At 45.7% G+C, this 26,161-nt stretch overlaps 1 protein-coding gene across 10 annotated transcripts in view; it reads right to left on the bottom strand.

Annotated features, from left to right (window-relative positions):
- NCOR2 (nuclear receptor corepressor 2) overlaps window positions 1-26,161 on the bottom strand; it is a 404,021-nt gene that overhangs the window by 295,376 nt on the left and 82,484 nt on the right. For all 10 annotated transcript variants that reach the window (XM_048821124.2, XM_048821129.2, XM_048821126.2 and 7 more), the window contains exon 2: window positions 541-748. In XM_048821124.2, the coding sequence (XP_048677081.2) occupies window positions 541-645 (105 nt within the window). In that variant the 5' untranslated portion in view covers window positions 646-748. The remainder of the gene's footprint in view (window positions 1-540; window positions 749-26,161) is intronic.

Raw genomic sequence — 26,161 nt, 5'->3', positions numbered from 1 at the left:
TGGAGGAAATCACAAGAGTTCTCAAACAAACATGAGTGCGGAGGGTCAGGCTTGCTGGGAAGCGATACGTTGGCATTCGTGGAAGGATGCCAGCCACCTCATGATTCAGCACACATTGTAAAAGCCGAGCCAGAAAGGGACAGAGGCAGAGTCCTTGAACTCCACACATGTGGTTAACCGCACTTCCCCTCCACTCCCAACGCCTGCTCGTGTTCCTTTAACCAATTGTGTTCTCTCCGGGACAACAAACGACCCACCAAGCTTCTGAGAATACAGCCATGAATTGGAGCCCTGAGCAGCACTGAGGCAGGTGGCCAAGTAGGTTGGAGAGGGGGAGAAGTTATAGCCATCCTGAGGATGGAGAAGAGAGAGAACAGATGAGAGAGGCAAGAAGAAATCCCATTAGGAAAGAGGGAAGTGTGCTTCGATTCGCTTCGACACCCCACCTCAGCGGAAGCCATTAAATCCAAATCACTGTCCCTTACAACAGGGCCACGCAATCCTACACCCGTCCCGAGGGAAGTGAGAGGTCTGCCTTACCGGATGTGTCCGACTGATCTGAACTGGATAGGACATGGCGTGAGGGGGATAGCGCGGCTCGGTGGCTCGCCAGTTCTGTGTCACGGGCTGAGTAGATCCAGACATGGCAAAGAAGCAGATGGGAGGTTCTTCTCCTTTGAATCTTGGTCTCAAAGAACTAGGAAATCCAAAAGCTCCTCTTCATTATGCGCCTGTTGGCCACGTCACCCTACAAGTGCAAGGAAACAGGAAAGCAGAAGATTAAAACTTGCTCAAACCACAGTCCAGCTAAACAACAAAGTCAAGCCACAAATGGTTTCTAAAACCTCACTGCCTTATATTTTCTTAAAAGGACTTTTCATGACTGCCTTGTTCCTTTAACGAAGGAACATTCCAACCGTAAGAAAGCCCAAATAAGAGTTTATTTTTATTGATTTATCCATAGGCATTTCTACTGAGCACATCACTGTGGTACGCAGCACCTGACAAAATCTTAACACGGTACAACTCTGATCCTGCAAATGGACCCATGCAGTCAGCTTGCTTGGGTTCCACTGCCTATAACAACATTCTGCCTGCATGGATCAGGGCCTACGTCTCAAAACATCCAAGTACGGGTGGGAGGTGACCTGCTCCCACTGGTGGAGACTGAAGTGGTAACTACTTCACTCTGAGTAGGAGGCAGCCACTGTAAAATAGGTGTAAATGGGCTGAAAGGAACTGAAAATGGAGACTGAGCTGTCAAGAAGAGAGTCTATGGGGAACTGGTGAGAACCCTTTGAGTCATTTCAAACTTGACTGGGAAAACGCTGGAGAACATGCTTTGCTCATGAGCCGTTGGGAGACGGACAAGAGGACATCATTATTCCCACCTCTCAAGTCCATCCTCACACTCAGCCTTCAAATCCCCCATTAAAACCTCACTCACTTCTTTCACTGCCTCCACTCTAGCACCATCCCGATCATCCATTTCAAAATCTAGGATTTCAAGCTCCACAGACAGTATATGCCGTGGGCCAGTTGTATTTGTAGTTACCCATAGGGATGTAAAATAGTGAACGGTTAAGTGATAAGCATTAATCTTACCGGTTAACCCAGCCTAACCGTTAACCCCCAGCCCAAGCCGCGCCAGCCGACCACCCCCAGCCGCAGGCCCGGACCAGGCTGGCCAACCCCAGGAGCAGCCTCAACCCCGCGTTTGCTGGCCGGAGCAGCCCCAGCCCCTCTCCCTTTCATCAGATTTGTGTTTGCAGGAAGGCCGACTTTTATTCTCTTTTAAGGTGCTTCATAAATGATGATGCTATGTAAACATTACATGAACACCACACACCTTTGATCTAAGTCACTGGGACCAGTATCAAATACCAGGAAATCCACCCCAGCACTGGGTGTATTTTCACAAGCATTCCACTCACCCACCTCTTGAACGGAATCTCAGATGTTACACTTCCTTTTTCAGCCACAATGAAAAAAACCCAACCCGTGAGAGAATCTCCCCCCCACCCCAAAGAGCGATTTACAAGTTGTTGATTTTTATAGACACTTTAAGTGGTTTGTTTGGAAAGGTTTTTAAGCCCCGCTTTGTCAGGATTTCAACTCAAAAGTAACTAATGTTTTAATGCTGCCCTCTATTACCAGCCGTTTAAGAGGCATTAAGCATTATTCCCGTATTAACTGTTAAATTATACAAAGTATAAATTTCCACCACTGCCTGGATTCAGCAAACATTGCCATTGCAGTGGTGAACTCTTTATGTGCAGACCTGCAGTTTATTTATGTGCAAAAGAAATCAACGTGTTATTCCAACCCATCTCCGCACATAGTAACCCCACACCCGAAGATACCTAGATCTCAGCTGGGGTATCCATTTGTGCCTAGGGTTTTGTGAGTATTGCAAGATGTATAGACCCCGGTCACCAGCACAGAGCATTTACAGTGCTGTAAATTGCAACTCAGCCCCTTTCAAACTGCTCCCGGCCACTGCTATAGACAAGAGCACCGCATGCCCAACCCAGTGTCTGTTTCAACCGAAACAGCAGATAGCGTGCACAAAATATAAATAAATAAATAAATAAAAGCAGTGGGGAGAAGGGGAGAGAAGAAAGGAAGTTGCTTTTTCTCCTTGGGACCGCAGATCGGCCCCGACAATAAACCACTTTGCTATCTGCTGCAGGCAGATACGCTGCGGTCACAGGAATGCCTCTGCCTCGTTTATTTGCCCATTTCCAGGCATTCTTCATAAAGGCATGCCCGTTGGGGCTGACATCAAAACAGCCAGTGACCACCAGTGTGCTGGATGCTGCACTGAGCAAATTGCCTTGCTGGCTAGAAGCACCCTGACATTCCTGCTGTCACCACAACTGTGAGGCACAGAAAGAATCTGCTGCCAAGAATCAGTGGCCAAGCAATGACCAGATTGGGGGGAAAGGAAGATGTTCAGGTGAGCGTTGCAATGAATGATAATGATCTGCAGTCCTCGGAGATCCTCCCAACCCCCTTAATAAGTGTGTATTCTACAGTAACGGTGGGGGGCAGGAGAGAAGGGGGAGAACACATGCCAAGAAAGTTACCAAGGTCCCACGGAAATGCAGAATCAGGAAGAGAAGCCAGGAGTCTCAACTGCCAAGTTCCCTGCCCTAACTGGTAAAGAACAGCTTCCCCTGCACACCTGCAGCTCACTGCAAAGGAGGCTAGTCCCCTTCCCTCCTCCCAGTCTCCTGGTATATTCACAGAAGAAAAAGTTGACCTGCAATCCTTGTCCTATGAAGGCATCTGGAGCCTTAAATTCCCACTCCTCCCCCACAAAAGGAGAAAATTTTACTATCCAGGAACTCGATGCTATTCAATGGAACTGACCGTGGAGGGCAGGAAAGCCCCTGCAGACCAAGGGGGAAATTTAAAGCACCCAAACGGCAGCAGTCATTCATTTATACTTCCATTCTGACTAACTTCTGCTTGCTCTTGCAACTGGATGCCACACTAGTTTTCACTCCCTGTCCTAAACTATGGGTATGTCTACACTGCCACGTTGCAGCACTGTGACGTGGGCAGTGTTGACATGCTTTATTGCCAGGGGAGAGCTCTCCTGGCAATAAAAAACAAAGCAAAACCCACCCCGAACAAGGGGTGGTCCACACTCCCAGCAATGAAGTGCTGTCTATATCGGCGCTTTTCAGCGCTAAAACTTTTGTCCCTCAGCGGGGTGTTTTTTCACATCCCTGAACAACTAAAGTTTCAGCACTGAAAGTGGCAGTGTAGACACAGCCTAATACGCCATGTTCCTGCTGCACTGTTGAACAGCTGGTTCCTTCACCCACCACTGAAACGCAGCAACCTCTAAGGCGGAAGGAATTCCATGCATGGGTGCATACTGGTGGGCAAGTTTTGATCCATTCGTACCTGGACAACCCTCACTGACTTCACTGGGCTTGCCAGGATGCACCCCCAGAGGAGCTCATAAAGCTTGTTTGGATGAAAGTCTCCATAGAAATTTAAGATCCTCTCCTAGCAACTGATTCAAACTCTGTCATCTATGTTGGCAGCCTCCAAAGAGTTAATGTAGACAATTGCATTGCAGGCTTCAGGGAGCCTTGTGCCGTTAGTGGCTTTCAGTACTTCAACTGTTTCACTCAAAGCTATGCTGGCTCAACAGGCGGATTGCTCAATGCCATCACAGCTGCCTGTATTAAAGAAATGGGATGACTTTTTACCAATCCGATCAGAGTTTAAACCAACTTTAAAACTCCGCACCAACTGGGATGATGCAGCGTGCAAAGTTTTAACACAGGGCCCTAGTGATCACCTTTAAAAGCATTTCAAGGTTGCCTGTGCACTGACTAACGTTCCTGCAGTACTCAAGATAGTCGCTGAACTTCCCTATACCGTGTGTACTACGTACCTTGGCAAATTCATGGTCATGCTTTTGTGTTTGGGAGGGAATGCATCCACCAACTCTGCCCTAGACAAAGGTATTAACCTGCTTGAAGAGGGCAATGGGCAAGTACATTTACATATCACGTAAACAAAGTAACAAAGCTAACAAGCTGAGGAAGAAGCAGTTTAGTGAGCGGGGCGGGCGCGACGAACAGCATCTGCACCACCAGATGGTCTTCCTGGCCCTTGAGACAAAGGCCATGGAGCTGGAAAACCTGAAGGGGAACAAAAAGACACTCTAGGCGATCCATCAACCACTTAGGGAACACAGAGCAGTGCTCTCTGAGCCTGGGCATGGTGGATGCCCTTGGCCTGTAGGGCAGGAGAAACTGTTTTAGGCAATGCTATAACTTGCTAGAAGTAAGTTTTTGGTCACTAGAAAGGAGGTTTTGTTTGGTCTGTAACCTTTTTCCTGTCTCTGTGATCTCTGCTTAGTATCACGCAATCTCTGTTAATAAACTTATTCTTAGTTTTACTCTAAAGCAGAGCTCTGTGCGGCTACACTGGCGAGTCCCTAGCTAACCGAACAAGCTGATGTATACACGGTCTCTTTGGAAGCAGCAAACATCACTTTCTGCGAGTATCCGGTGAGAGGGACCGGACACCACAGAAAGGGAAACGGGGGAAGTGGGGTTCACCCATTGCTAGGGCTGGTTAATGTTAAGGCGGGCAGAGTCTCACGTCTGCTGGCCAGACAGACAGCTGAGCGCCAGCACAGCTCCCACCGGCGGAGGCAAAGGAGTAAGACCGTGGCTTACGGTTCTGGGCTCTCCGTGGTCACACACACCAACAGGCAGCAAAATGGAAAGGGAAATCAAATTACCCCCATGCAGCTGGTGTCCCAGCCTTTCAGACCAAACCATTAGATTACCGCTGTCTCTCCTTATTTTGACCTGGAGCAGACATTGTCTCACACGAAAAGTATTTCTCTCCCGTACTGACAGCCTCCATCAGGGACCATTTTAACCGCAGACCGGCAATAGCCATTACGGCTTTAGGTTGGGATAGATTTACAACCTCTGATTAGAAACAGCGGAAAGCAAAGTTTGCCAGCACGTCTGGCACAGGACTATGACTGCAGAGCTGCGCAATGGGCAGCTTCAGTCTAAAGAGTCTCCTGCATCCATTTACATGCACCCGTTTGGCAGGATCAGCAGAATTATACCCCTGTTCTGACACTTAAACTCCTTTTCGTTATAAGCAGGCCATGCGCCACTGCATTTGGAGGGATGTGTGGACAGCCTTGTGGCCGCAAGTGCATGGCAAAGAAGAGCCAGCTTTGATTACATCAGTGGCCTCCAAACCGTGGGCTGCACCCTCCTACAGGGGGCACAGCAGGGCCCAGGCCAGCCCCCACAGGGGGCAGGAAGGGAGTGCCCCTCAGCCCCATTTTTCCCCCCAACTCTGCTCTGGCCCCAGCCCAGCCACGGCCGACTGCCCATTCCCACCGCAGCCCAGCCGCGGCTCCACTCCCGGCCCTGGCCCCACCTCGGCTCCGTTCCCAGCCCGGCCCCAAGCTCCCCGCTGAGGGTATATTCCTGGCCTGCCACGGACACATGATGTGCATTTGGGTAAACCAGTTAATCACTCTGTGCCTCAGTCTATCCATCCACAAGATGAGGCTAGTGAGACACACCCACCTTAAGGAGGATGCCAATTTATTCACATTTGTAAAAAAAGTCTTGAGATCCTTCAATTAATGTGTGCTCCCTAAGTTCTCAAACTTTTTAAAGCAAAGATGAACTGAAATAAGGATCATAGAATGCTCTGTTTCTTAAAGAGCCCAAGAGTGCTCACTTCACAGGAATCTGCGCTCCCTACTATGAAATGACGTGGCTGTGTTTCCGAGCTGAACACAACTTATTGTGGTCAGACCTTCCACGGCCTGTAATGTCATTAGTGCAGTCATTGTACTTCTACAGCCAGTGATCAAAACCAGATCTTGGACAGGTTAAAATCATGACTGATGTTTTCCTTTAAAGACTAGTGCATGAAGAAATAATTGAGGTACAATGAAGTGTGTTTAGAGGGGTTTCCAAAGAAATGCTTCATGATGAAATGATAATAGATCTCTCTATTCAATATATGCATGAAAGTTCCTTGGAAGACCATCAACATTATATACAAAATGTGTACATGTAATGTAGCTCCTAAATCCTTTGGATTGAAAAGCAGGCTGGCTGGCATAAACCTAGGGCTGTCTGCACAGCAAAAAAGACCCAAACAAAGGTAACACAGAGGGCATAACAAACATTCAACAGGAACAGAGCCTTGTGGGTTAGACATTACAAACACACATGTAGAATATTAAAAATCAAGATTGCCCAAAAGCTGCATATGATATGGATAAAATAAATGCTTTTTCATGCCTAAGGTGGCACATGCAGGGGTTTACCTTTAAAAGTGAAAAATGTGTAGGTATTTTTATTCGTAGCTCCTAAGAGCAGAGTACGGAAAGTGAAAAGAACACCAGGTCTGGACTCTGCCTTTTCCAATTTAATTGCCAAAAAAGCTGAAGCCTACCTTCCCCCTTTGCAAAACAGAACAAACTAGTAATGGCAATACCACCATCTTCCTCCTGGGAGGGCCCTGCCGCAGTACAGAGCAATACCATGCACCGTACCATGCACAGATCCCAGAGCTTGCTGCAAGCAAGGAGGATCAGAAGCCCTGATCTAGGACAGCTAAGTGACAGTATGATCTAGTGGCCAAAGCATGGAACTAGGACCCAGGGGTTACTGACTTTTAATTTTTCTGTGCCTTTACTTAAAATCACCACATATCACACCCTGCCATAATCAACATAAACACTGCAATATTATTCTTCTAAAGCATGGTGTTGTGGATCATTATTATAAAGTACTTTTGGGGTAGGAACAGGGATCTGGTAACTTATTTGCTCTCTCCAACTTCACTTCCCCATTGGTGTAATGCAGAGGTCTTCCAGGGGGTACATCAACTCATCTGGTTGCTAGTTTTACAACAGGCTACGTAAAAAGCACTAGCAAAGTCAGTACAAACTAAAATTTCATAAAGTGACTTGTTTATACTACTCTATATATTATACACTGAACTGTAAGTACAAGATTTCTATTCCAATTGACTTATAATTATATGGTAAAAATGAGAAAGTCAGCAGGAACAGGTGCTGTGACACTTTTGTACTTCTACGTCTGATTTTGTAAGCAAGGAGTTTTTAAGTGAGGTGAAACTTGGGGGTACGCAAGACAAATCAGAGTCCTGAAAGGGGGTACAGTAGTCTGGAAAGGTTGAGAGCCACTCGTGTAATGGGATATCACCAAATTAACAGGGCAATGTTTATAAAGGGCTTTGAAGATGAACTGCCTATCAGAGGCTGCCTCTCCCCCCAAATGATATTGCCACAGGCATGGTCAAAAGAAATGCTCCATCTGGAGCACCAGTCAGTATAAAAGAGGAGGGAGCTGCCAGCAGAGGAATCTTAGTGACTTTTCCTCCAGGGCAGACTGGAAGAGGTCCTGAGGGTTTTTCGCCTTCCTCTGCAGCATGGGGCACAGGTCACTTGCTGGAGGATTCTCTGCACCTTGAAGTCTTTAAACCATGATTTGAGGATTTCAATAGCTCAGACATAAGTGAGAGGTTTATTGCAGGAGTGGGTGGGGGAGATTCTGTGGCCTGCACTGTGCAGGAGGTCAGACTAGATGATCATAATGGTCCCTTCTGACCTTAATATCTATGAATCTATGCCCGGGATGCCAAGGAACAATTCTGGCTCTTAATTCATGCAAAAATCCCTTTGACTTCAAAGAGTGCTGGGGAGGTTAAGATTTCGCCTTAAGAGACAACACAATGGCTAACTCAACAGGTAAATTAGGAAATAAGACAACATAAACAATTGCTGTGGGGTTTTCCCAACGTATTTGCCTATTAAATAAAAACCTCATCCCATTTCCTTTTCTCTACAGCTGAACGTGTATGGGACAGTCAGTTTTCATGTCCATTTCTCTCTCTTAGCAAGCATGAGCTGAATGTGTATGGGACAGTCAGTATTCATGTCCATTTCTCTCTCTTGGCAAGCATACCATGCAGCAAGTTGTAACTCAAATCTCCCAAGGACGCAGTTAGTGCATCGGGCACTTTGGAGTCTTTCAAATCATTGCCAAGAGTGCTGAGTCGGGGTCCATAAACGTTACTAAGGACAAGACAGTCTCAGCTGAACCATGTCTGGATTTTATCCTAAAGGAGACCAAATACATACCAATGTCTCTTTTTGTCACTAGTTAATAAATATAGGCAGCTCTCAAGAGCATGCAGGTTATATGGGACCACTTCTCAGATGCACACAGTTTCCATTCAGAAAATCTGGTTTATATATTGGCAGCAATGCTAACACTTAAGAGAAACTGACAAATAGGACTTACCCTAGGTCATGCAGCACATTAGAGACACTTAAGAAAAGAAGCCAGTTGTCCCAATTCTAAGTACTAGATAATTTTTTTTCCATCATGACACAAATTCATGATGAAATGGTTATGTTCCAAAATGAAAGGTGGCACCTCTTCCAACACGTATCACTGCTGAAAGCAGCAAACAGGGATTTTAGCCAGCATCACACCTTTTAAACCTTTCCAGCTGAGGCTTGGTCTACACTACAAATTTAGGTCAACATAAGCAGCATTAAGTCGATCTAATAATGTATGTGTCTACACTACCGAGTCCCTTCCACCAACCTAAGTAACCTGTAAAGTTGACTTCTATACTCCACCTCCGCGAGAGGCGTAGTGCTTGATTCAACATCCACGGGTCGACACAGAGATAGTGCAGACACTGCAGTCATTCGAATTGGCCCCCACAGTGCTCAGCTGTGACCATTCTGGAGAGTGCTTTCAACTCCACTGCACATCAGCCAGTACACAGGAAACAGCTGCTCCCCTGTTAAAGGCCCAGGAACTTTTGAATTTTCATTCCCTGTTTGATCAGCGTGGAGAGCTTGCGAGCACAGCTGATCATGGAGACTCAAAGCCGCAAACACACTTCAGCATGGAGTACACAGGAGGTGTGGATCTTACTGCTGTATGGGGGAGAAGAGACTGCGCAGGCAAGGCTCCCATCCAGCAGAAGAAACTCAAACATCTATTGCAAGATTGCGTGAGGCACAGAGGGAAGGGCGACACCAGGGACACGCAGCAGTGCTGCGTAGAAGTAAAGGAGCTTCAGCAAGCATACCAGAAGACAAGGAAGGCGAACAGTCGTTCTGGTTCTGCCCCACAGACATGCCACTTTTGTGAGGAGCTGCATGCGATTCTCAGCGGTGACCCCACCACTGCCCCAAAACCCTCTGTGGATACCTTCCAGGAGCCCCAAGCAACAACGAGGAGGATATTGTTGAGGAGAAGGAGGAGGAGGTGGAGGTGGTAAGGCAGGCAAGCGGAGGATCCATTCTCCCCGACAGCCATGAACTGTTTGCAACCCTGGAGTCCATCCCTTCACAGGACTAGTTGGCGGTGGAGCGTGATGCTGGGGGTGGGGGAGAGGCACCTCTGGTGAGTCCACATTTCCAATCAAACTGTAGGGGTTACATGTTATTATATTTTATGTTTAATCTGAACAAAAAAAAAAAGGTAGGTGTAGTGGGTATCAATGGCCACTCCAGCTACGCAGAGGGTGCTCGCCGAAAAAGACTGTTTATGTGCACAGGGATGGCCCAGGAATCCTCCATGGAGATCTCTAGGAAGCTATCCTGGAGGTACACTGCAACCCTTTGCAGAAGGTTTCTGGGAAGGGCTGCCTTATTTCGTCCACCATGATATGACAATTTCCTGCGCCACTCTAGTATTAAATCTGCTGGCATCCCTGCAGCACACAGCATTGCAGCATAAGGACCAGGTCTCTACCCAGATGCTTGCAGCATCTCCCTTGCTGCCTCTGTTACCCTCAGGACAGTGATATTGCATAGGGTCACCCAGGGGACACGGGGGGAAGTTTTCAGTGATAGCCCTTAAACCACAAACCATTCAACAAGTAATCCGCCCCATTGATGAAATCTGGCTCACACCACCAGACTTTCCTACATGTGCCATGATTGTGGTCGGAAGGGATGACCATGTATTGCAAGCAGCATTGGGAAAATAAAAGGGGGGGGGGGAATGGGGGTGGCAGCTTCCTGTGTCTCCCTTCCCCCTCAACCCGGTGCCGCTTTTGTAAAAAACAAAACTATCTATCTATCTGTGGAGCTTTACACTGGTGTCTGTCCTTAAAAACCATTCAGGTTGCTGGGGGAAAGGGGACTTTTCTCAAGTTCCAACTGGTGATTCTAATGACGTCTTCAGAAAAGCAGCAGCAGCACAAGACCTCTTGCCCATGCCTCCGTGGCCTTACTCACCATGGCTAGAGCAGCAAACCAACTCTTGCAATAGCCAATGGTTGTGATTACGTTGTGGGTTGCAGTGAAGTGTATTGGAGGGGTGTATTTTTAATTTTAAAAATTAACCTTGCAACAGTATGAACTGTCAATACTACTCTTGTGCTTTGCATTCCTTGCAGCTGAAACCTTGTCCATCAGCGCATCCTCCACACCAGGACAGAGACTTCCCCAGATCAGAAGACAGAAAAAGACGACTTGGGAAGACATGTTCAAGGAGTTAATGTGTGCCTCTGAGAGTGACAAGACATAGCTCAGAGCATGGAGGATTACGCTGTCCGAGAACCTGGACATGGACAGGGAGGACAGGAGAGCATGCAGAGAACAAGAGCATGCCACCCAGGAAGAGATGCTGTGGGTTATGAAGGAGCAATCAGACACGATGAGGCATCTGCTTGAGGTTCAAGAAAGGCAGCTGGATGCTAGAGTCCCTCTGTAGCCTATGCTGAACCTGCTGCCATTGTCGCCCAGTTCTACATCCTCCTTCATCAAACGTCCTATGAGGCAGTGGGAGGGGGTGGAAAGTTTAGTATCTCTTGCACTCAACACCAGGGAAGGGTACAAGGACCCGAAGGTGCCCATTCCCACACCCTTCATTATTATTGCAGTGTATCTGTAAATAAGCTTTCCTTGTTTCTCCCCCCCCCCCAGTGTTATCAGCCCTTTTGCCCCATCAGCTTATTTTTCTTTGCTGTCTCTGTTTGTGTGCACAATAAAACTTAACGGATTTAGGTGAAAAAGACTATTAATTCAACACATTGAGGAGACACTTTGGTAAGGAACAACAAAGATAAGTGTCACACTACTCTGGCTCATTGCTGAAACTTGTTTTCAAAGCCTCACGGAGACCCAGAGCCCCTCAATGCGCTCTTCTTATTGAGCTGGTGTCTGGCTGCTCAAAACTGGCCACCAGGCAATGTGCCTCAACCCAGCACAAACTTTTTTCCCTTTGTTTCACAGGTATTATGGAGCGTACAACAGGCAGCAATAACAATGGGGATATTGCTTTCATTGAGGTTAACCTAGTAAGCAAACAACGCCAGCGACCTTTTAAACATCCAAAGGCACACTTCCACCACCATTCTGCACTTGCTCAGCCTATAGTTGAACTGGTCCTTACTGCTGTCCAGACTACCTGTGTACGGCTTCATGAGACATGGGAGCAAGAGGTAGGCTGGGTCTCCCAGGATTGCGACTGGCATTTCAACATCACCAATGGTAATTTTGCAGTCTGGAAAGATAGTCCCTGCCTACAGCTTTCTGAACAGACCGTGTTCCTAAAGATGTGCACATCATGCACCTTTCCCAACCATCCCACACTGATGTCAGTGAAACAGCCCCTGTGATCCACCAGCACTTGCAACATCACTGAGAAGTACCCCTTTCAGTTTATGTACTCTTGACAAGGTGGTCTGGTGCCAAGATAGGGATATGCGTTCCATTTATCGCCCCACCACAGTTAGGAAACCCCATTGCGGCAAAACCATCCACTATGTCCTGCACCTTGCCCAGAGTCACTACCCTTCTGAGCAGAAGTCTGTTGATGGCCCTGAAAACCTAGATCACAGCAGATCCCAGGGTAGATTTACTGACTCCAAACTGATGCCCCACTGACCGGTAGCAGTCTGGTGTTGCAAGGTTCCACAGAGCTATTGCCTCTCATTTCTCCACTGTCAGAGCAACTCTCATTTTAATATTGCTGCACTTCAGGGCTGGGGAAAGCTCTTCACACAGTTCCTGGAATGTGGCCTTACGCATTCGAAAATTCTGCAGCCACTGCTCGTAATCCCATAGCTGCATAACAATGTGGTCCCACCAGTCAGTGCTTGATTCCCGGGCCCAGAAACGGCACTCAACTATGTCAAGATGATGCGTGACTGCCACCAGCAACTTTGCTAATTGCTCCGCTCTGTGTCTTCCAGCAGGGCTGCTTGCGTGGCATCACATTGTTCGGTGCAATGGCTCCTGTACTGGCTGTGTAAATACTGCAGGATAAGGTGTGAAGGATTTCTAATGCTCACAACAGTGTATAGCTGAGTGGGGTCCATGCTTATCGTACTATGGCTTCTGCGCAGGTAACACAGGCTTACGAAAAAAGGCTTGGTTTGTTTGCCATTGATTTCAGAGAGGGAGGGAGGTAAGTGCATCATGGGAGGCTAACGCCATGTTCCCATAACCACCTGTGCCAATGTTTTGGTCCCATAAGGCATTGCAAGCCCAAAGCAAAATTCCACTCAGCTACATGCACTGTGGGATAGCTACCCACAGTACAGAGCTCCATGCATTGATGCAAGCCTTGCTAGTGAGGATGCACTCCGCCGACCCAATGAGCGTAGTGTGGACACGCAAGATCGACTTGCTTAAATTGGAAGCTCGATGTCAACTTAACTTTGTAGCGTAGACATGGCCTCAGTCTGATGCTTTGTCCTTGGATTACCTTCTCCAACATTTGTGAAGTAGAGCATGTCCTCGCATCTCCGCCTTACAGGACAGTGTCAGATGCTCTCAAGTCCTGCCAAATCCACTCCACTTTGTTATATTTCAAAATACCAGTATCATACATGCTCTATTTTTAGGTGTGATAGGACATAGATCTTGGCAAGGGAGAGCACCTGCTGCAGCCCCTGTGCATCTCAATCCTTACACCAAAAAACAATGCTAATCCAAACCCACCTTTCCATAACAAAAGAGCTCTTTGTGGGTAGAGAGAAGGGAGATACAGGGAGAGAATGACAGGTTTCAGAGTTGCAGCCATGTTAGTGTGTATTCGCAAAAAGAAAAGGAGTACTTGTGGCACCTTAGAGACTAAACAATAAGTACCTCCACACAGGGGCCCTTGAAGGAAATGCCTGGCACCCAGCTTACCTGCATGACCCTTCCACAAAAGTAAATGCCTCTGTTTTCTTTCGTTTTCCCTGAAGGTGCTAGCTGCAACCTACAAAACCAGCCAATAAGGCTGAGATTTTGAAGGAGGTGCTCAAATCCCATAAAACAGGCACTAATTCCCTTAGGCTCCTTTTAAAATCATGTTTCAGGTAAAGCACTGAATCACCAGTCCCCTCCCACTGCACCACACTGTTCCTCTGTTTTCCGACTGGGAGTGTCTTCTGCTCCAGCTTCCCTGAAGCAGAGCAAAGCCAGCGAGCCAAACCGAGGCAAGTCGATGGAGCATGCCTTTGTTCCCGAGACAGGTCCCAGAACCGATGCCAAGTTTGGGCACACCAGTCTCATTTATTACAGCTAACGAGAGCCTCGGCTTTTAAAATTCAGCAATATTCATTAGAGCAGGAAAATTCAAGCGGGTTTTTTTGGAATTTTTCCATTCAATTAAAATTAAAGGCTTTTTAATAGAGACGCTCATTACTAATGGGAATAGTACACAGATTACACACAGGCCTTTAGAGTAGCAAAACCCATCAGCAGAGAGTTTATGGCACAGCCCACCCCTGATTATGTAATGATGTTACTTCTGTTGTTGTGCCAGGATGCTTGTGGCCTGGCAAACTCACTGAAATGCTTTTAAACAACTGGAAACAGAAAACACACACTTCTGAGCAGCCAACTGGTCATGCTAAGCACCCAATAGGGATGCTACAGATAATGGAAGATGCAATGGGGGGGAAGAGCCAACAGAAGAAAGGGGGTGTTGGATCAATGCACAAGCCACTCACAGAACAAAGGAGTTATTTTAAGAGCAGGCTGGAAATAGAAAGCAAAATAGACCAATATGAGGTCTCTGTTGAGGATGCTCTACAGAAATGAATGAAAATGCATGGAGAGAAAGAGAGAAGGCCTGGGTGCTGAGATGGGAAGGGAAATAGGGTGGGGGAGGCAAGATGGCAAAGGATAATAATCCAGTACCAAAGAATGGATTAGATGGAGATGGTAGAGAGGACAAGGCAGGGTAGATACAGTCAATTAAGAGGATTAGAAAGCACAGCCATAGCTGAAAAACCTGAAGACTTTTGTTGAAAACTGTTTGGTTTTTCTCTTGAAAACTCAGTTTGAGATGAAAAACAAAGTTGAAAACTCGACACCTGGAAAATTTCAGCCAGCACCAGCTGAAAGGATCAGGTGGGGCGGGAGTGAGAATGCAGCAGAAAAACAAGAATGGGGATGTACACTGGGAGGACATTTCTCTCTTGTTACGGGCCTCAAAAAACGGAGCACCTTACTAACTGAATGCAATCCCTTATCCTCCAATTCTGTCATTTAAACAAAATAAAAATGATACATGGCTGCTGCTTTCCGTCAGCATTGAAAAACTACACTTGCGTCCAGGGAAAACACTTGATTTTTAATATCACATGGGAACTAAAATATCACTAAGAGTTATAAAGCCATTCACAGTTATAAAGGTGGGTGAAATTCCCTTCATACAGAGGGCTGCATGCAGACGATGTCATACTTTAAGTCCCACTTTGGTCCTATTCGGAGGTGTTAAATGGTGCATAAAACCGACTGAAGACTCTGCCCAGAGGTGAATTTCACTCAGACAGAAAAGACCAAACAGCCTGAGGAAGCCACAGGGACATTTGGGGAAAGATTGCCATCTAGATCCAGGTTGCAAAAGCAATAACTTAACCCACTGTTAGAGGAAAAAAGCCCAATGTTGCCCTATAGTTTATTGCTTTTCTTTAGAACCCGAGGGGTTACTGATCATTTATCATCTTCTTTACTTTGCTGGAAAGCAATCGGGATAAATATATGTGCCAGTACCACACCCAACCCTGTAGGTTTGCTCATTAATGTGCTATTCTCCAAATTTTAAAAAAAGGATTACAGTTCTTCCCTTGAGCCTGATTTACAGCTTCTACACCAAGTGTGGTAACAAATCCTACCAAGACAATCTTAAAAGAAAATGAGTTCCTTCCAAACCAGCGTCTGAGTCAATGATTTTTGGATCAGATCTTACCTTTCCAATTACCATTTCTGTGGTGTACCATGAAATTGTGCTTCCTTCACTTAGGAAGAAACTGGCTTTCATTGACCTCCTTTGTAAATTACTTTGAGATCTACGGATGAAAAGCGCTGGATAAGAGCTAGGCATAATTATTACTATTATAATATTAGGTTTCAGAGTAACAGTCGTGTTAGTCTGTATTCGCAAAAAGAAAAGGAGTACTTGTGGCACCTTAGAGACTAACCAATTTATTTGAGCATAAGCTTTCGTGAGCTACAGCTCACTTCATCGGATGCATCCGATGAAGTCAGCTGTAGCTTATGCTCAAATAAATTGGTTACATGCAATTACAGACATGAAGGTCGCTATCTTACAACAAAAAAACTTCAAATCCAGACTGCAGCGAGAAACTGCTGAATTGGAATTCATTTGCAAATTGGATACTATTAATTTAGGCTTAAATAGAGACTGGGAGTGGCTAAGTCATTTGCAAGGTAGCCTATTTCCCCTTGTTTTTTCCTACCTCCCCCTCCCCCCCAGACATTCTGGTTAAACTTGGATTTATGCTGGAAATGGCCCACCTTGATCATCATACACATTGTAAGGAGAGTGGTCAGTTTGGATGAGCTATTACCAGCACGAGAGTGAGTTTGTGTGTGTGGGGGGGGGGGGCAAGAAGACCTGGATTTGTGCTGGAAATGGCCCACCTTGATTATCGTGCACATTGTGGGGAGAGTGGTCGCTTTGGATAAGCTATTACCAGCAGGAGAGTAGGGTGGGAGGAGGTATTGTTTCATGGTCTCTATGTGTATATAATGTCTTCTGCAGTTTCCACAGTATGCATCCGATGAAGTGAGCTGTAGCTCACGAAAGCTTATGCTCAAATAAATTGGTTAGTCTCTAAGGTGCCACAAGTACTCCTTTTCTTATTATAATATTGTATCTGTCCCTAGAACACCATTTTTCCTCTTTCATCTCCAGCCCACTCGCCACACTCCAACTCAATGCTCATATTCAACATTCAGTCCTTTGAAGAGAGCCACTGTATGGTCTATGGGCCACGAAAGCTTTCCCAAATAGGACTTATGTGGCATACAGGCCCTGTGTTGACTCTCTGAACAGGGGTGAATTTCACCCTTAATAAAGTACAATGACTATACAGTCATGACTTTATTTGTAATTCATTGACTTAAAGGAATCCCCCACAGAATTCTTGTGTGTTAAAAATGGCATTAAGCATTTGATACAAATCCAGGCTCTGTCAGTCCCAGCCACCCAAAAAGGTTTGGAACCACTAGTGAATGTAGCAAAAGACTGCTAAACCCGTCCCATAATGGAGACCTTCATCTGGGCCTGAGGAGCTGAAGAAGCACGGACCTTGCAATTGAACCATCTTCATGGATAATGATCACTCTGAACACAGTCTTGGCTTCACCTTGTCAGTCACTATGTTCAAACCAAGGATCACCATTCCCTGTACACACAGTACCAAGAAACAGGTGCTTCAGTTACTCAGCTGGTATCTACTGCCCTCCTTATTTACACAACCAGTACAGTACCACACACCCCACATAAAACAGTATTTGACACTAAGACCTAGGAGCACATTCTAATCTCAGTTATACCAGTGAAGCTAAACAGTTACTTGAAATTTAACCAGCATGCAACCAAACATTTGTTAAAATGTTGCTGAAAAAATTTGCCATTTAAGCCATGGTCCCCAAGTACATTAAACTGCAGAATAGCCACTGTCACTGTAACAGCCCATTTTGACATCCATTTGCAGTTCTCAATTGTTAGACTAAGATGTAGCATGTTAGGCTAAATGATGCTTTTGTAATTTCTCTCGAATGTTAAGCACCTGTAAGGATATTTCAAAGAACATGCAGCTCATTTGATTTGCAAACACTTAATTTAGATCGCTGATGAACACGGGTCTCTGACGTCTTGTGCATGTGGTGGAAGCCCAGGGATTCATCTATTCAAAATTCTTTTGTTGAACAAATTACTCAGATCATGAACAGCATTTCTGACTATTTACATCCTGAGTAAAGCAGCAAAACACGTTTCTGGATTTCCTAAGATGAATTCTTTGAGTCAGATTGTATCACTAAACAGCTTCTCTTTTTGTGGATTCCCCATTTCAAAGAACACAAGTCTGCTTCGTGTTATAAATTATTCCTTTTGCTTCACGATTCTCTCCTGATCTGGGAATTAAACTTTACAGAATGATTTCTGAAGAGCAGAGACTCCTGACATAAAAGCTAAACTACTGTGACAAACTATGCAACTTAATGCCTCCTATCAGATAGGAGTTGAGAAAAAAATTACCCAGAAGAGAGCAAACTAAAAATGTGCAAATAAATGAAGTTACCTATACACTAAGGAACCCAAGAAATCAGCTGCTCTGAAGATCTGGTGGTATTATAAGACCATGTTGTTAAATCGAGAACCTACACATTTCAAGCCCAACAGTTCCTTCACTTTAAAAGGGTGCAGAAGAAGAAGAGGAGGAGGAAATACATTCATAGCCCTCAAAAATCCAAACTCTGCCAGCCACTGTTAAGTTTCAGTGCCTAGAGGGAGACTTTAATTTCTGTCTAGAAGCTATTACTTATCTAAATGAGGAAGGCAGAACATACACAATGGCTCCTGCAACTCAGACCTGTCTCTCCAACTGATCTGCTCTGAGCTAATGAGCAGCAACTTTCAACAGTCCCATCAGCGAGCTGTTAACTCCTTGTGAGAGAGACTTTCAGGAGGAGGAGGCGGCGGGGGAATGAAAGGAACAGAAACATATGAGTCAAACAAAACATCAAAGCTCCGTTATTAACCAGGACTAAAAATTCACTCTCCCTACTAAACAGGAATCTCATCGCAACAACACTCAGATTGTCAGAAGAACGAACAGCCTGCTACACGTGCAGAGCACCTGCAACCTCAGTCTAGCACTGAAGCCTTCTGCTGTTTAGGCCCTGTGCACATCTCAGTGAGTCGGTTCTTTGATGGATGACGTGTGTTGATGTTTCACAAGGGAAAGTCCCAGAGCTTCTATTTAGATATTTATCCCATGCTCTTTCACCAGGGCCTCCTGAGGTAACAGGGCCTGATCTGGCGACGGTGCTGTCTTCTGTTCCCACTCAGGCAGGCTCCTTCTGCTTTCACTAACCAAGCGGTTTCTTCATGGTGCTAAGCGCCCTCAGTTCCCATCGATCACCAGGTGTCCAGGGAATTCAGGACCTTACAGGAAAATTCCCCTCCAGCCCTGAAGGAAATGGCAACATTTCACTCAGGCAAGGCCTCAACTCCCAGTGACTTCAGAGGGAGCAGAAGGTACTTTGCAGGATCAGGGCCTTGTGTTCTTTTTGTAAGGAAAGGGTCACAACGCAGGTGAGTTTTCATGATGTTTAAATACCTGAGTGCAAACAAGTGGGGAAACTGGATTTTAGTCTCTCCCTGCCATGCTCAGTGCTGCCCCTTCTTCCCCACATAAGCATAGAGCTGGCTTAAAAATCATGAAGGGCTTTTGGGGTGTTTTGTTTTGTTTCGTTTTAATTTTTTTAAATAAATTTGGGATTCTTTTATTTACAACCCTTAGGGTGCCCTCAGGATACATTTTCAAGCTTTCTTCAAGTCATAAGGGCTCGAAACTTACTTTAAAAACAACCCCAAAAGCCAAGGTTCTCATGAACTAGCATGACTCCAGGAGCTAGGGTTCTGGGAAAACACACTAAGTATTGCAAGACTCACCATAAAACTGCTGGAAACGCACAGAGTGCTGGAAACTGAATCACTAAACTATGAAAGTGACATTAATCCACAAAGTGATACCAGCTGGCCTACTTTCAAGGCCCAAGCTGAATGGGGGGCAGGGATGCTTACTCTCGCAATGTGGGTTTTTGTTTGTTTTTTTCCTTTAAATTTCAGTTCCTGGGGCCATGTTATAGTCTGAGAATTTCACCTTTAATTACAAACAACAACAACAAAAATTGTTTTCAGCCCTCCTGGTTACAGAGAAAAGTTGAAAACAAGAACCTTAAAAGGTTCACAAACCAGAAAGGAAATACAAAATTATATATATTTTAAAATCTCATGATTTTGGGGGGTCTGATATGATTGATGAACACTTGTGCTTGGCAACACAAAAGGGGTAAACAACTAGCACACTAGTGAGAAGTTAGGACAAAGAAAAAAAAAATCCCCTTTCAGCTTCACTAGTAGGCAAGGGATCATTTTGTTCTGGTTTATAATCGATGAGTTTTATCTTGACTGCAGAGCCTTTCACTTTTACAAAGGATCATTTTCACAGCAGCTTATTGGGATGTATACACAGCTTGCTTGTCCTATTAAGAGTTTATAAGGCAAATCCCTATATGATGCTTCACTAACGAAAATTCATCCCTAAGCTCTTAAAAACCTGTGGGTTTGAAATGCCTCCCTGGGTCTCCGAGTCTGACAGATGGTGCCATCTCTGCGATAAATGAAAACCAGATATGGACCAGAAAACCTTTTGTCGTCTAACATTTTAAGTATATTGGATATTTTGCATGGGATGGAGACCTGGTTATGACGCCTAAGGGAGGGTGGAAATATCACTGAGAAGGGGGAGAAAAAAAAAAAAAAAAGATGACAGACAGATACAAGGTTTTTAAGTTAAAAATTCCACCTGCCAAGGAACTAGATGGCTATGGGGACTGGCAAAGGGGTATCACATTTTCCACTTCATGGTTATGCCCTGAGCTCAGCAACTAACATGGTTACCATCTCAGGGAAGTTGCCTGGCTTGGAAGAAATGAGTTGGGGGTGGGGAGGTCTTAGTCCGGTTCTTAGCAAACAAGTGTCCACATTTCAGAAACCATCTCCACAGCTGGCACCCAGCCCAAAAACCAGCCAAGCCAAGGATGGAATAGGCACAGAGACTGATTCATTGTGCCCAAGGTCATGGGTGAGACACACCCAAAAGGCAGCTCACCTTGTTCTGTGGAGAAACACTCCTTCAGTCTCCAGGGCTGTCGGTCTGGCACCTTTCAAGATCACTCAACTCAGAAACAAAAAAGCAAAGTCCCAGCTACCAGCGTTGAGTGGGTTCTAGTGACTCGCGAGCCCAGTTCAGCCCTGGTGTCAAGCCGGCTCTAATACATCACATCAGTGATTATGTGCCTGCTCACAGTAAGGCTGAATTGGGCATGTTCTCTTCCGAGATTTCATGAAATTACTCATCTCTCGCCTCTCTCCCCCCATGTGGTGGAAATTAAGGACAACCGTCAGGAAAAACTGCCCCGTGGAAAACTCTCTCTGTGGGGGAGTCTGGGAGTGAGGGGAACTCCCGAGTGATTCAATTAAATGAAACGAGACTGGACAAAAAACACTGGGGAACATAGTGCAGGGTTAAGTCCCACAATGGCAGAGGCATAGCCCATGGCCCAACTCTGACTTCTACCATGCTATGTTGATGAGACACCATAGACTACAGAACCTTACAAGGGATGCATATAAAGGCACTTTACAGATAACGCAATCAAGAAACTCCACCAGAGCACATAACCTTGAGGCAGACCCCTGAAGCAAATTGGGATGAATACTGTTTTCCCACAATGAGGAGCAAACAGTGAATTCCCCTTCTGGATAAGAGTTCACCACTCGAGCCCTGCCCTTGTTAGAACACAGTAACCCAATAAAAAAGGGAGCATTCGAAGACAAGGGATTTAATTATACCCCTCAGAGGAAAAAAAAAAAAAAAGAGAGTCATCCACCAGTCCCTGACAGGTTTCAGAGTAACAGCCGTGTTAGTCTGTATTCGCAAAAAGAAAAGGAGTACTTGTGGCACCTTAGAGACTAACCAATTTATTTGAGCATAAGCTTTCGTGATCTACAGCTCACTTCTGACAGAGATTCAGTCACACCAGTGAGAGCTCTAGGCTCATAGCACATGGATTAATTAGCAACCTTCCCTGGGACACATGTACGTCTCTCACATGAAGTCACTCTTAACTCCCATAAGGTGTGAGCACAAAGCTTCTTAATGTATGGAGCCCTTATGGGGATTGGCAATAATTGGCCAGCAACCCCAAAGTTCACATCCCAACAGCCAGCAAGACAACATTATAATTATTTGTATTGCTGTACTGATTAGGAACCCCAGTCGTGGATCAGGGCCCCATTGTGCAGACAGAAATAAGAGAATTTATCAATTTCAGAGGGATTTGTTCTGGATCACTCTGCACCAATTAAAAAGGTAATTAAATATTTTTGCATTAACCAGACCTAGAGTCCCTGGTTTAAAAAAAAAAAAAAAATGAACATCCAAAAAAATGTAACAGGCAGGCTGTATGTTTTAAACATCGATACAATATCTCCTTGCTGTGGGTTTTCTTTGCTTAGACATTCAATGGAGTTATAAAACGTGGATGTAGGTTTCTCTTAAATTCCACAGAGTGGTCCAAACAAAACCTCCAAAACTACACAATAGAAGAGCATATCCTTTACGGTTACATTCTATAAGGTTCTCTCATAAGAGGTGTATCATATTCCTTTCGGATTTTCATTTGGTAGGCTCTCTGGGAGGGAGAGCACAGTGAAATATGGCCTCCTCTTTAGCTCTTTAACACTGTGTAATCTATGGCTTCACAACAGGCAGACAATGCTGGAGAGCCAACCTTCTCGGTTCCTAGGGCACAGGGTCTGCTCTGCTATCTCGCTGCAGCACCCTCTGACCGCATGCCTTTGGCAGCACCTTCCATATCACGTTCCAGATGCCCCTTCCTCAGGGAGTCAGTCAGAAAGAGCCCGTTGTAGTGGCAGCCAGGAGGCCACAAGGATAGGTAGCGGGGGAGAAGCAGACTCGTTTTGTTTAGGATTCAGCTGGAATGTCCATGTTCACTGAACTGTAACCAATACCCACTGGCCTGATTGTCTCTGAAACCGTGGCTCAAATGCCAATCAAACAAAAACTAAACAAAACAAACAATTCCTGCTACACATAAAGTTCAAAGGCTTTCACATGAGACTACTTTTCAAGCTAAGTATAAAATACCCAAGAGGGAAATACAGACATGAGACTTGATTTCTCCTGGCTCTTCAGCACCATGTTCTGAGCTCCCCGGGAGGAGTTTCCCATTAGAGGCTGCTCCTCTCCATCTGGCCTTTCAAACACCTATCTTCTCTGAAGAGGGCAAAAACAACAGATGGCAAGGAGCTGGGGAACTTTGTTTGTTTGGATGTCTGAGATGCGCACGCCATCGTGGGTGCACAGCCAGAACATTGAAGTGAATGGAGTCCAGCTAGGGGATTGGAGAGCTCAAGAGACGGGCAATCAGACTCCAAACCTTCCAACTCATTTCAAACCTAACCTGGGTCTGCAAGTCATCACACTCTGATGGCTGTTCTGTGGCCCACCTGAAACACACATGGAAGCCCCAGACACTCCCCAGTGGATATATAATCGGCGTTCCCAAACCTCCCCCATCCTCAGCATTAAGATGCCCTCGTGTTGGCAAATCTCAGAAGGAACACCAGGGAATGAACGGACCCCTCTCCTGGGCACATTGGTGAGGGGCAGATGCAGTGCGAAATGGAGAGGAATGGAGTCCAGTGGTTAGTCCACTAGTCTGGCACTCAGGAGACCCAGATTCAATTCCTGACTCTACCAAAGGTTCCATGCGACACCATAGGGAACTAACTCCCTCAGTCTCTCTGAGCCTCAGTTAAAACAGGAGTGTAACAGCACTGCCCTGTGTCCGCAGGGTGTTGAGGGGATAAACACATTAAAAGAGCATGCGGCACTCAGATACTATGGTGATGGCAGCCAGACAGATGGCCTGAAACGGTCTATAGCACGGGACAGGTGTCACGAGGGTTCCACTGCCGACAGACCAGCACTAAAACATTCAATGAGGCGCGGGGGGGGGGGGGGGGGGATGATCTACCAATACCACCACCTTAATCACACAGCTGTCTTAGTCCCCTAGAATAGAAAGGAACCTGACAACACACAAGGCACTATACTAAGAACATAAACTTTGATACAGGTCCCTTTCAAGTAGCAGACCTCTGATGAACATCTGATGAAGTGAGCTGTAGCTCACGAAAGCTCATGCTCAAATAAATTGGTTAGTCTCTAAGGTGCCACAAGTACTCCTTTTCTTTTTAGGAAACAAAAGATTCTTATGTCCCTAGTTGCTATTAAACAATGGAAACCACATGGACAAACTGAGCTGCTAGAGGCATCTAAAAAACTCTCCCCTCCCCGGTCCCCCAGAACTACCTAAAGCAATTGCTGGAACCATGCACTGGATACGTTAATCTTTTACCAGGCAAGACAACTAATCTCCTTTATTCATATAGGGCTATTGGAAAGGCAGTTTTATATATCCTGTAAAGCTGCCCCTCCAAAAGGCCTGTGTGACAAAGAGGATTAGTGCAGGCTTGGGACTGAGGCAGGACGTATTACACACCTCTAACCCTTGGCAGAGTTATTCTTCCATGCATCCAACTAACACATTCGCAACCTGCAACATAGTGACCGTTAGCCCCCTGCCACTAAAGCAATTGGTAGGTGGGGCTGTACTGTGGGAAAGTAACAGCACTATAATCTGCCCTCTGGTGCTAGAAACTCCATCATGGCACTCCAGCATCCTCTCAAGTCCAAGCTGCCCTCCTGGAGCACAAAGTTTCCAGATTCCGGGTTTAGAGCTCGAGGAACGAAGGAAGCACCCAATTTAATTCCCATTGGCCTCAGCACCAGAAACAGCAGATGAAGGGATAAACAGCTGATCTATTTAGCCCCTCCCCCTTACACTAAAAGGGGCACATTTGCTGCAACATGCTCCCACTCGCAGAAAGTGAAAAAAATCATTTCACGTGGATTTACAAGGACATACAAGTAACTGTGACCATGGAATTGTTTGACAGCATTTCAGGGCAAATTTACATCACAACCATTCCCCAAAAGTATCCCACCCCACCCCCCTACACACACAGAGAAATCTTGCAGGCAGAGTGCGTGTGGTGTTTTTGTTTTGTAGGTTTCTTAAAAAAAAAAAAAAAAAGAATCAGCCTTCAATAGCGCAAGACAGCTCCCATGAGCAACAAATCCTGCACGTGCGGATCAGCCTCGTCAGAATGGTTTTTAATCTGAAGTGCTCGAGCTCTCAGAGAAAAGCCAGCCATTAATTCTCAGAGAGTGAGTGATTTAACAAGCCAACCGTATATTCCACCACAGAACTGAGTCAGGATCGCTCACTATAATCTATGCAGCTAGGGACAGACTAAAAGTTAGCGTGTAAAAAGCAGCACTTCCTTACCGAACATATCTGCTTCCTGTGAGCCAAGTTTACCCGGAACGTAAACAGGCACGGCGTTATTGATTCAAACCAAGCTACACTTCTTGTCAGGCTTTCAGCCTTGCGTACACCCACAGCTTTCACCAGCAAGTTACTGAATTAAGCTAAACAGTGTAAGAATTTTTACATGGGCTTGACTAGAGTGATTTTAAACAGGCGCAAGCTGTAGGTTTACACCACCCTTTGTAATCCCATGCAGCTCTGCAGAGCTATTCGGCTGACTCACCCTGACAGCAGGCTCCAACTCAGGGATACGAAAGGGTGAGCAGCATCTGAAGAAGGGAACTCCAATCAGAAAAGACATGGTACCAGGCTGAGAAAATCCCTTCTAGATCTGGAGGCACAGCCCTGCCTTCAGGGCTGTGGTACTTTGTTTAATACAGGCAAAGCCCAGTGAGGGAAGACTCTGGGCAACAGTTTACCGTGTGTGGCAAACAGTATTGCGATTCCACCCATTCACACACCTGCTTACACCAGGGCTGAATGTGGCCTTTTGTGTCTTCCAGCCACAAGGTCCTTCTTTACTGACAAGCTAGTTTTATCCCTCTCAGTACTGCAGAGCCAATGCAGCCACAGGTGAGAGCGCATGATCCAACTTCCTCTAGAGCATCTTCAACAGAGCCAATCAGTGGAGTACCAATCAAGTATCCTTTATTAGTCTTTTTGTACTGTGTTCTTCATCAGCAAAATGCTTTACCAAACACTGTTCACAGGTTCACCAGTGATACAAGGATGTGGCTTGATTTGCCGATCACAGGTTTAATTTATAGGGCTGCACGCTAGGAAAAGAGAGACATGACGTTGGACTTGTACATTTAATATGGAAGCTTACTGAGTTATTTTTTCTTACAGTCACTTTTCTTACTGTAACTGCTCTTTACTCACCAAGCGTTACAAAAGGAGTCCCACCTTGTAACCTCTGGCATGGAGACGCCAACGTACAAAGAGTACTCTCCCTTAGTGAAACAGCCCCAGGGAGATGTTGCCTTTCATGAGACAGAACAGAGGCACCACAGAGAGAGACATGAAGATGCCCACTCTAAACTAATAGCCAGTCTGTACAGC

This window comes from Caretta caretta, chromosome 15, assembly GCF_965140235.1.
Source record: "Caretta caretta isolate rCarCar2 chromosome 15, rCarCar1.hap1, whole genome shotgun sequence".
NCBI lineage: Eukaryota > Metazoa > Chordata > Testudines > Cheloniidae > Caretta > Caretta caretta.
Note: the sequence above shows the minus strand (reverse complement) of the source record. Positions and strands in the feature narration are given on the sequence as shown.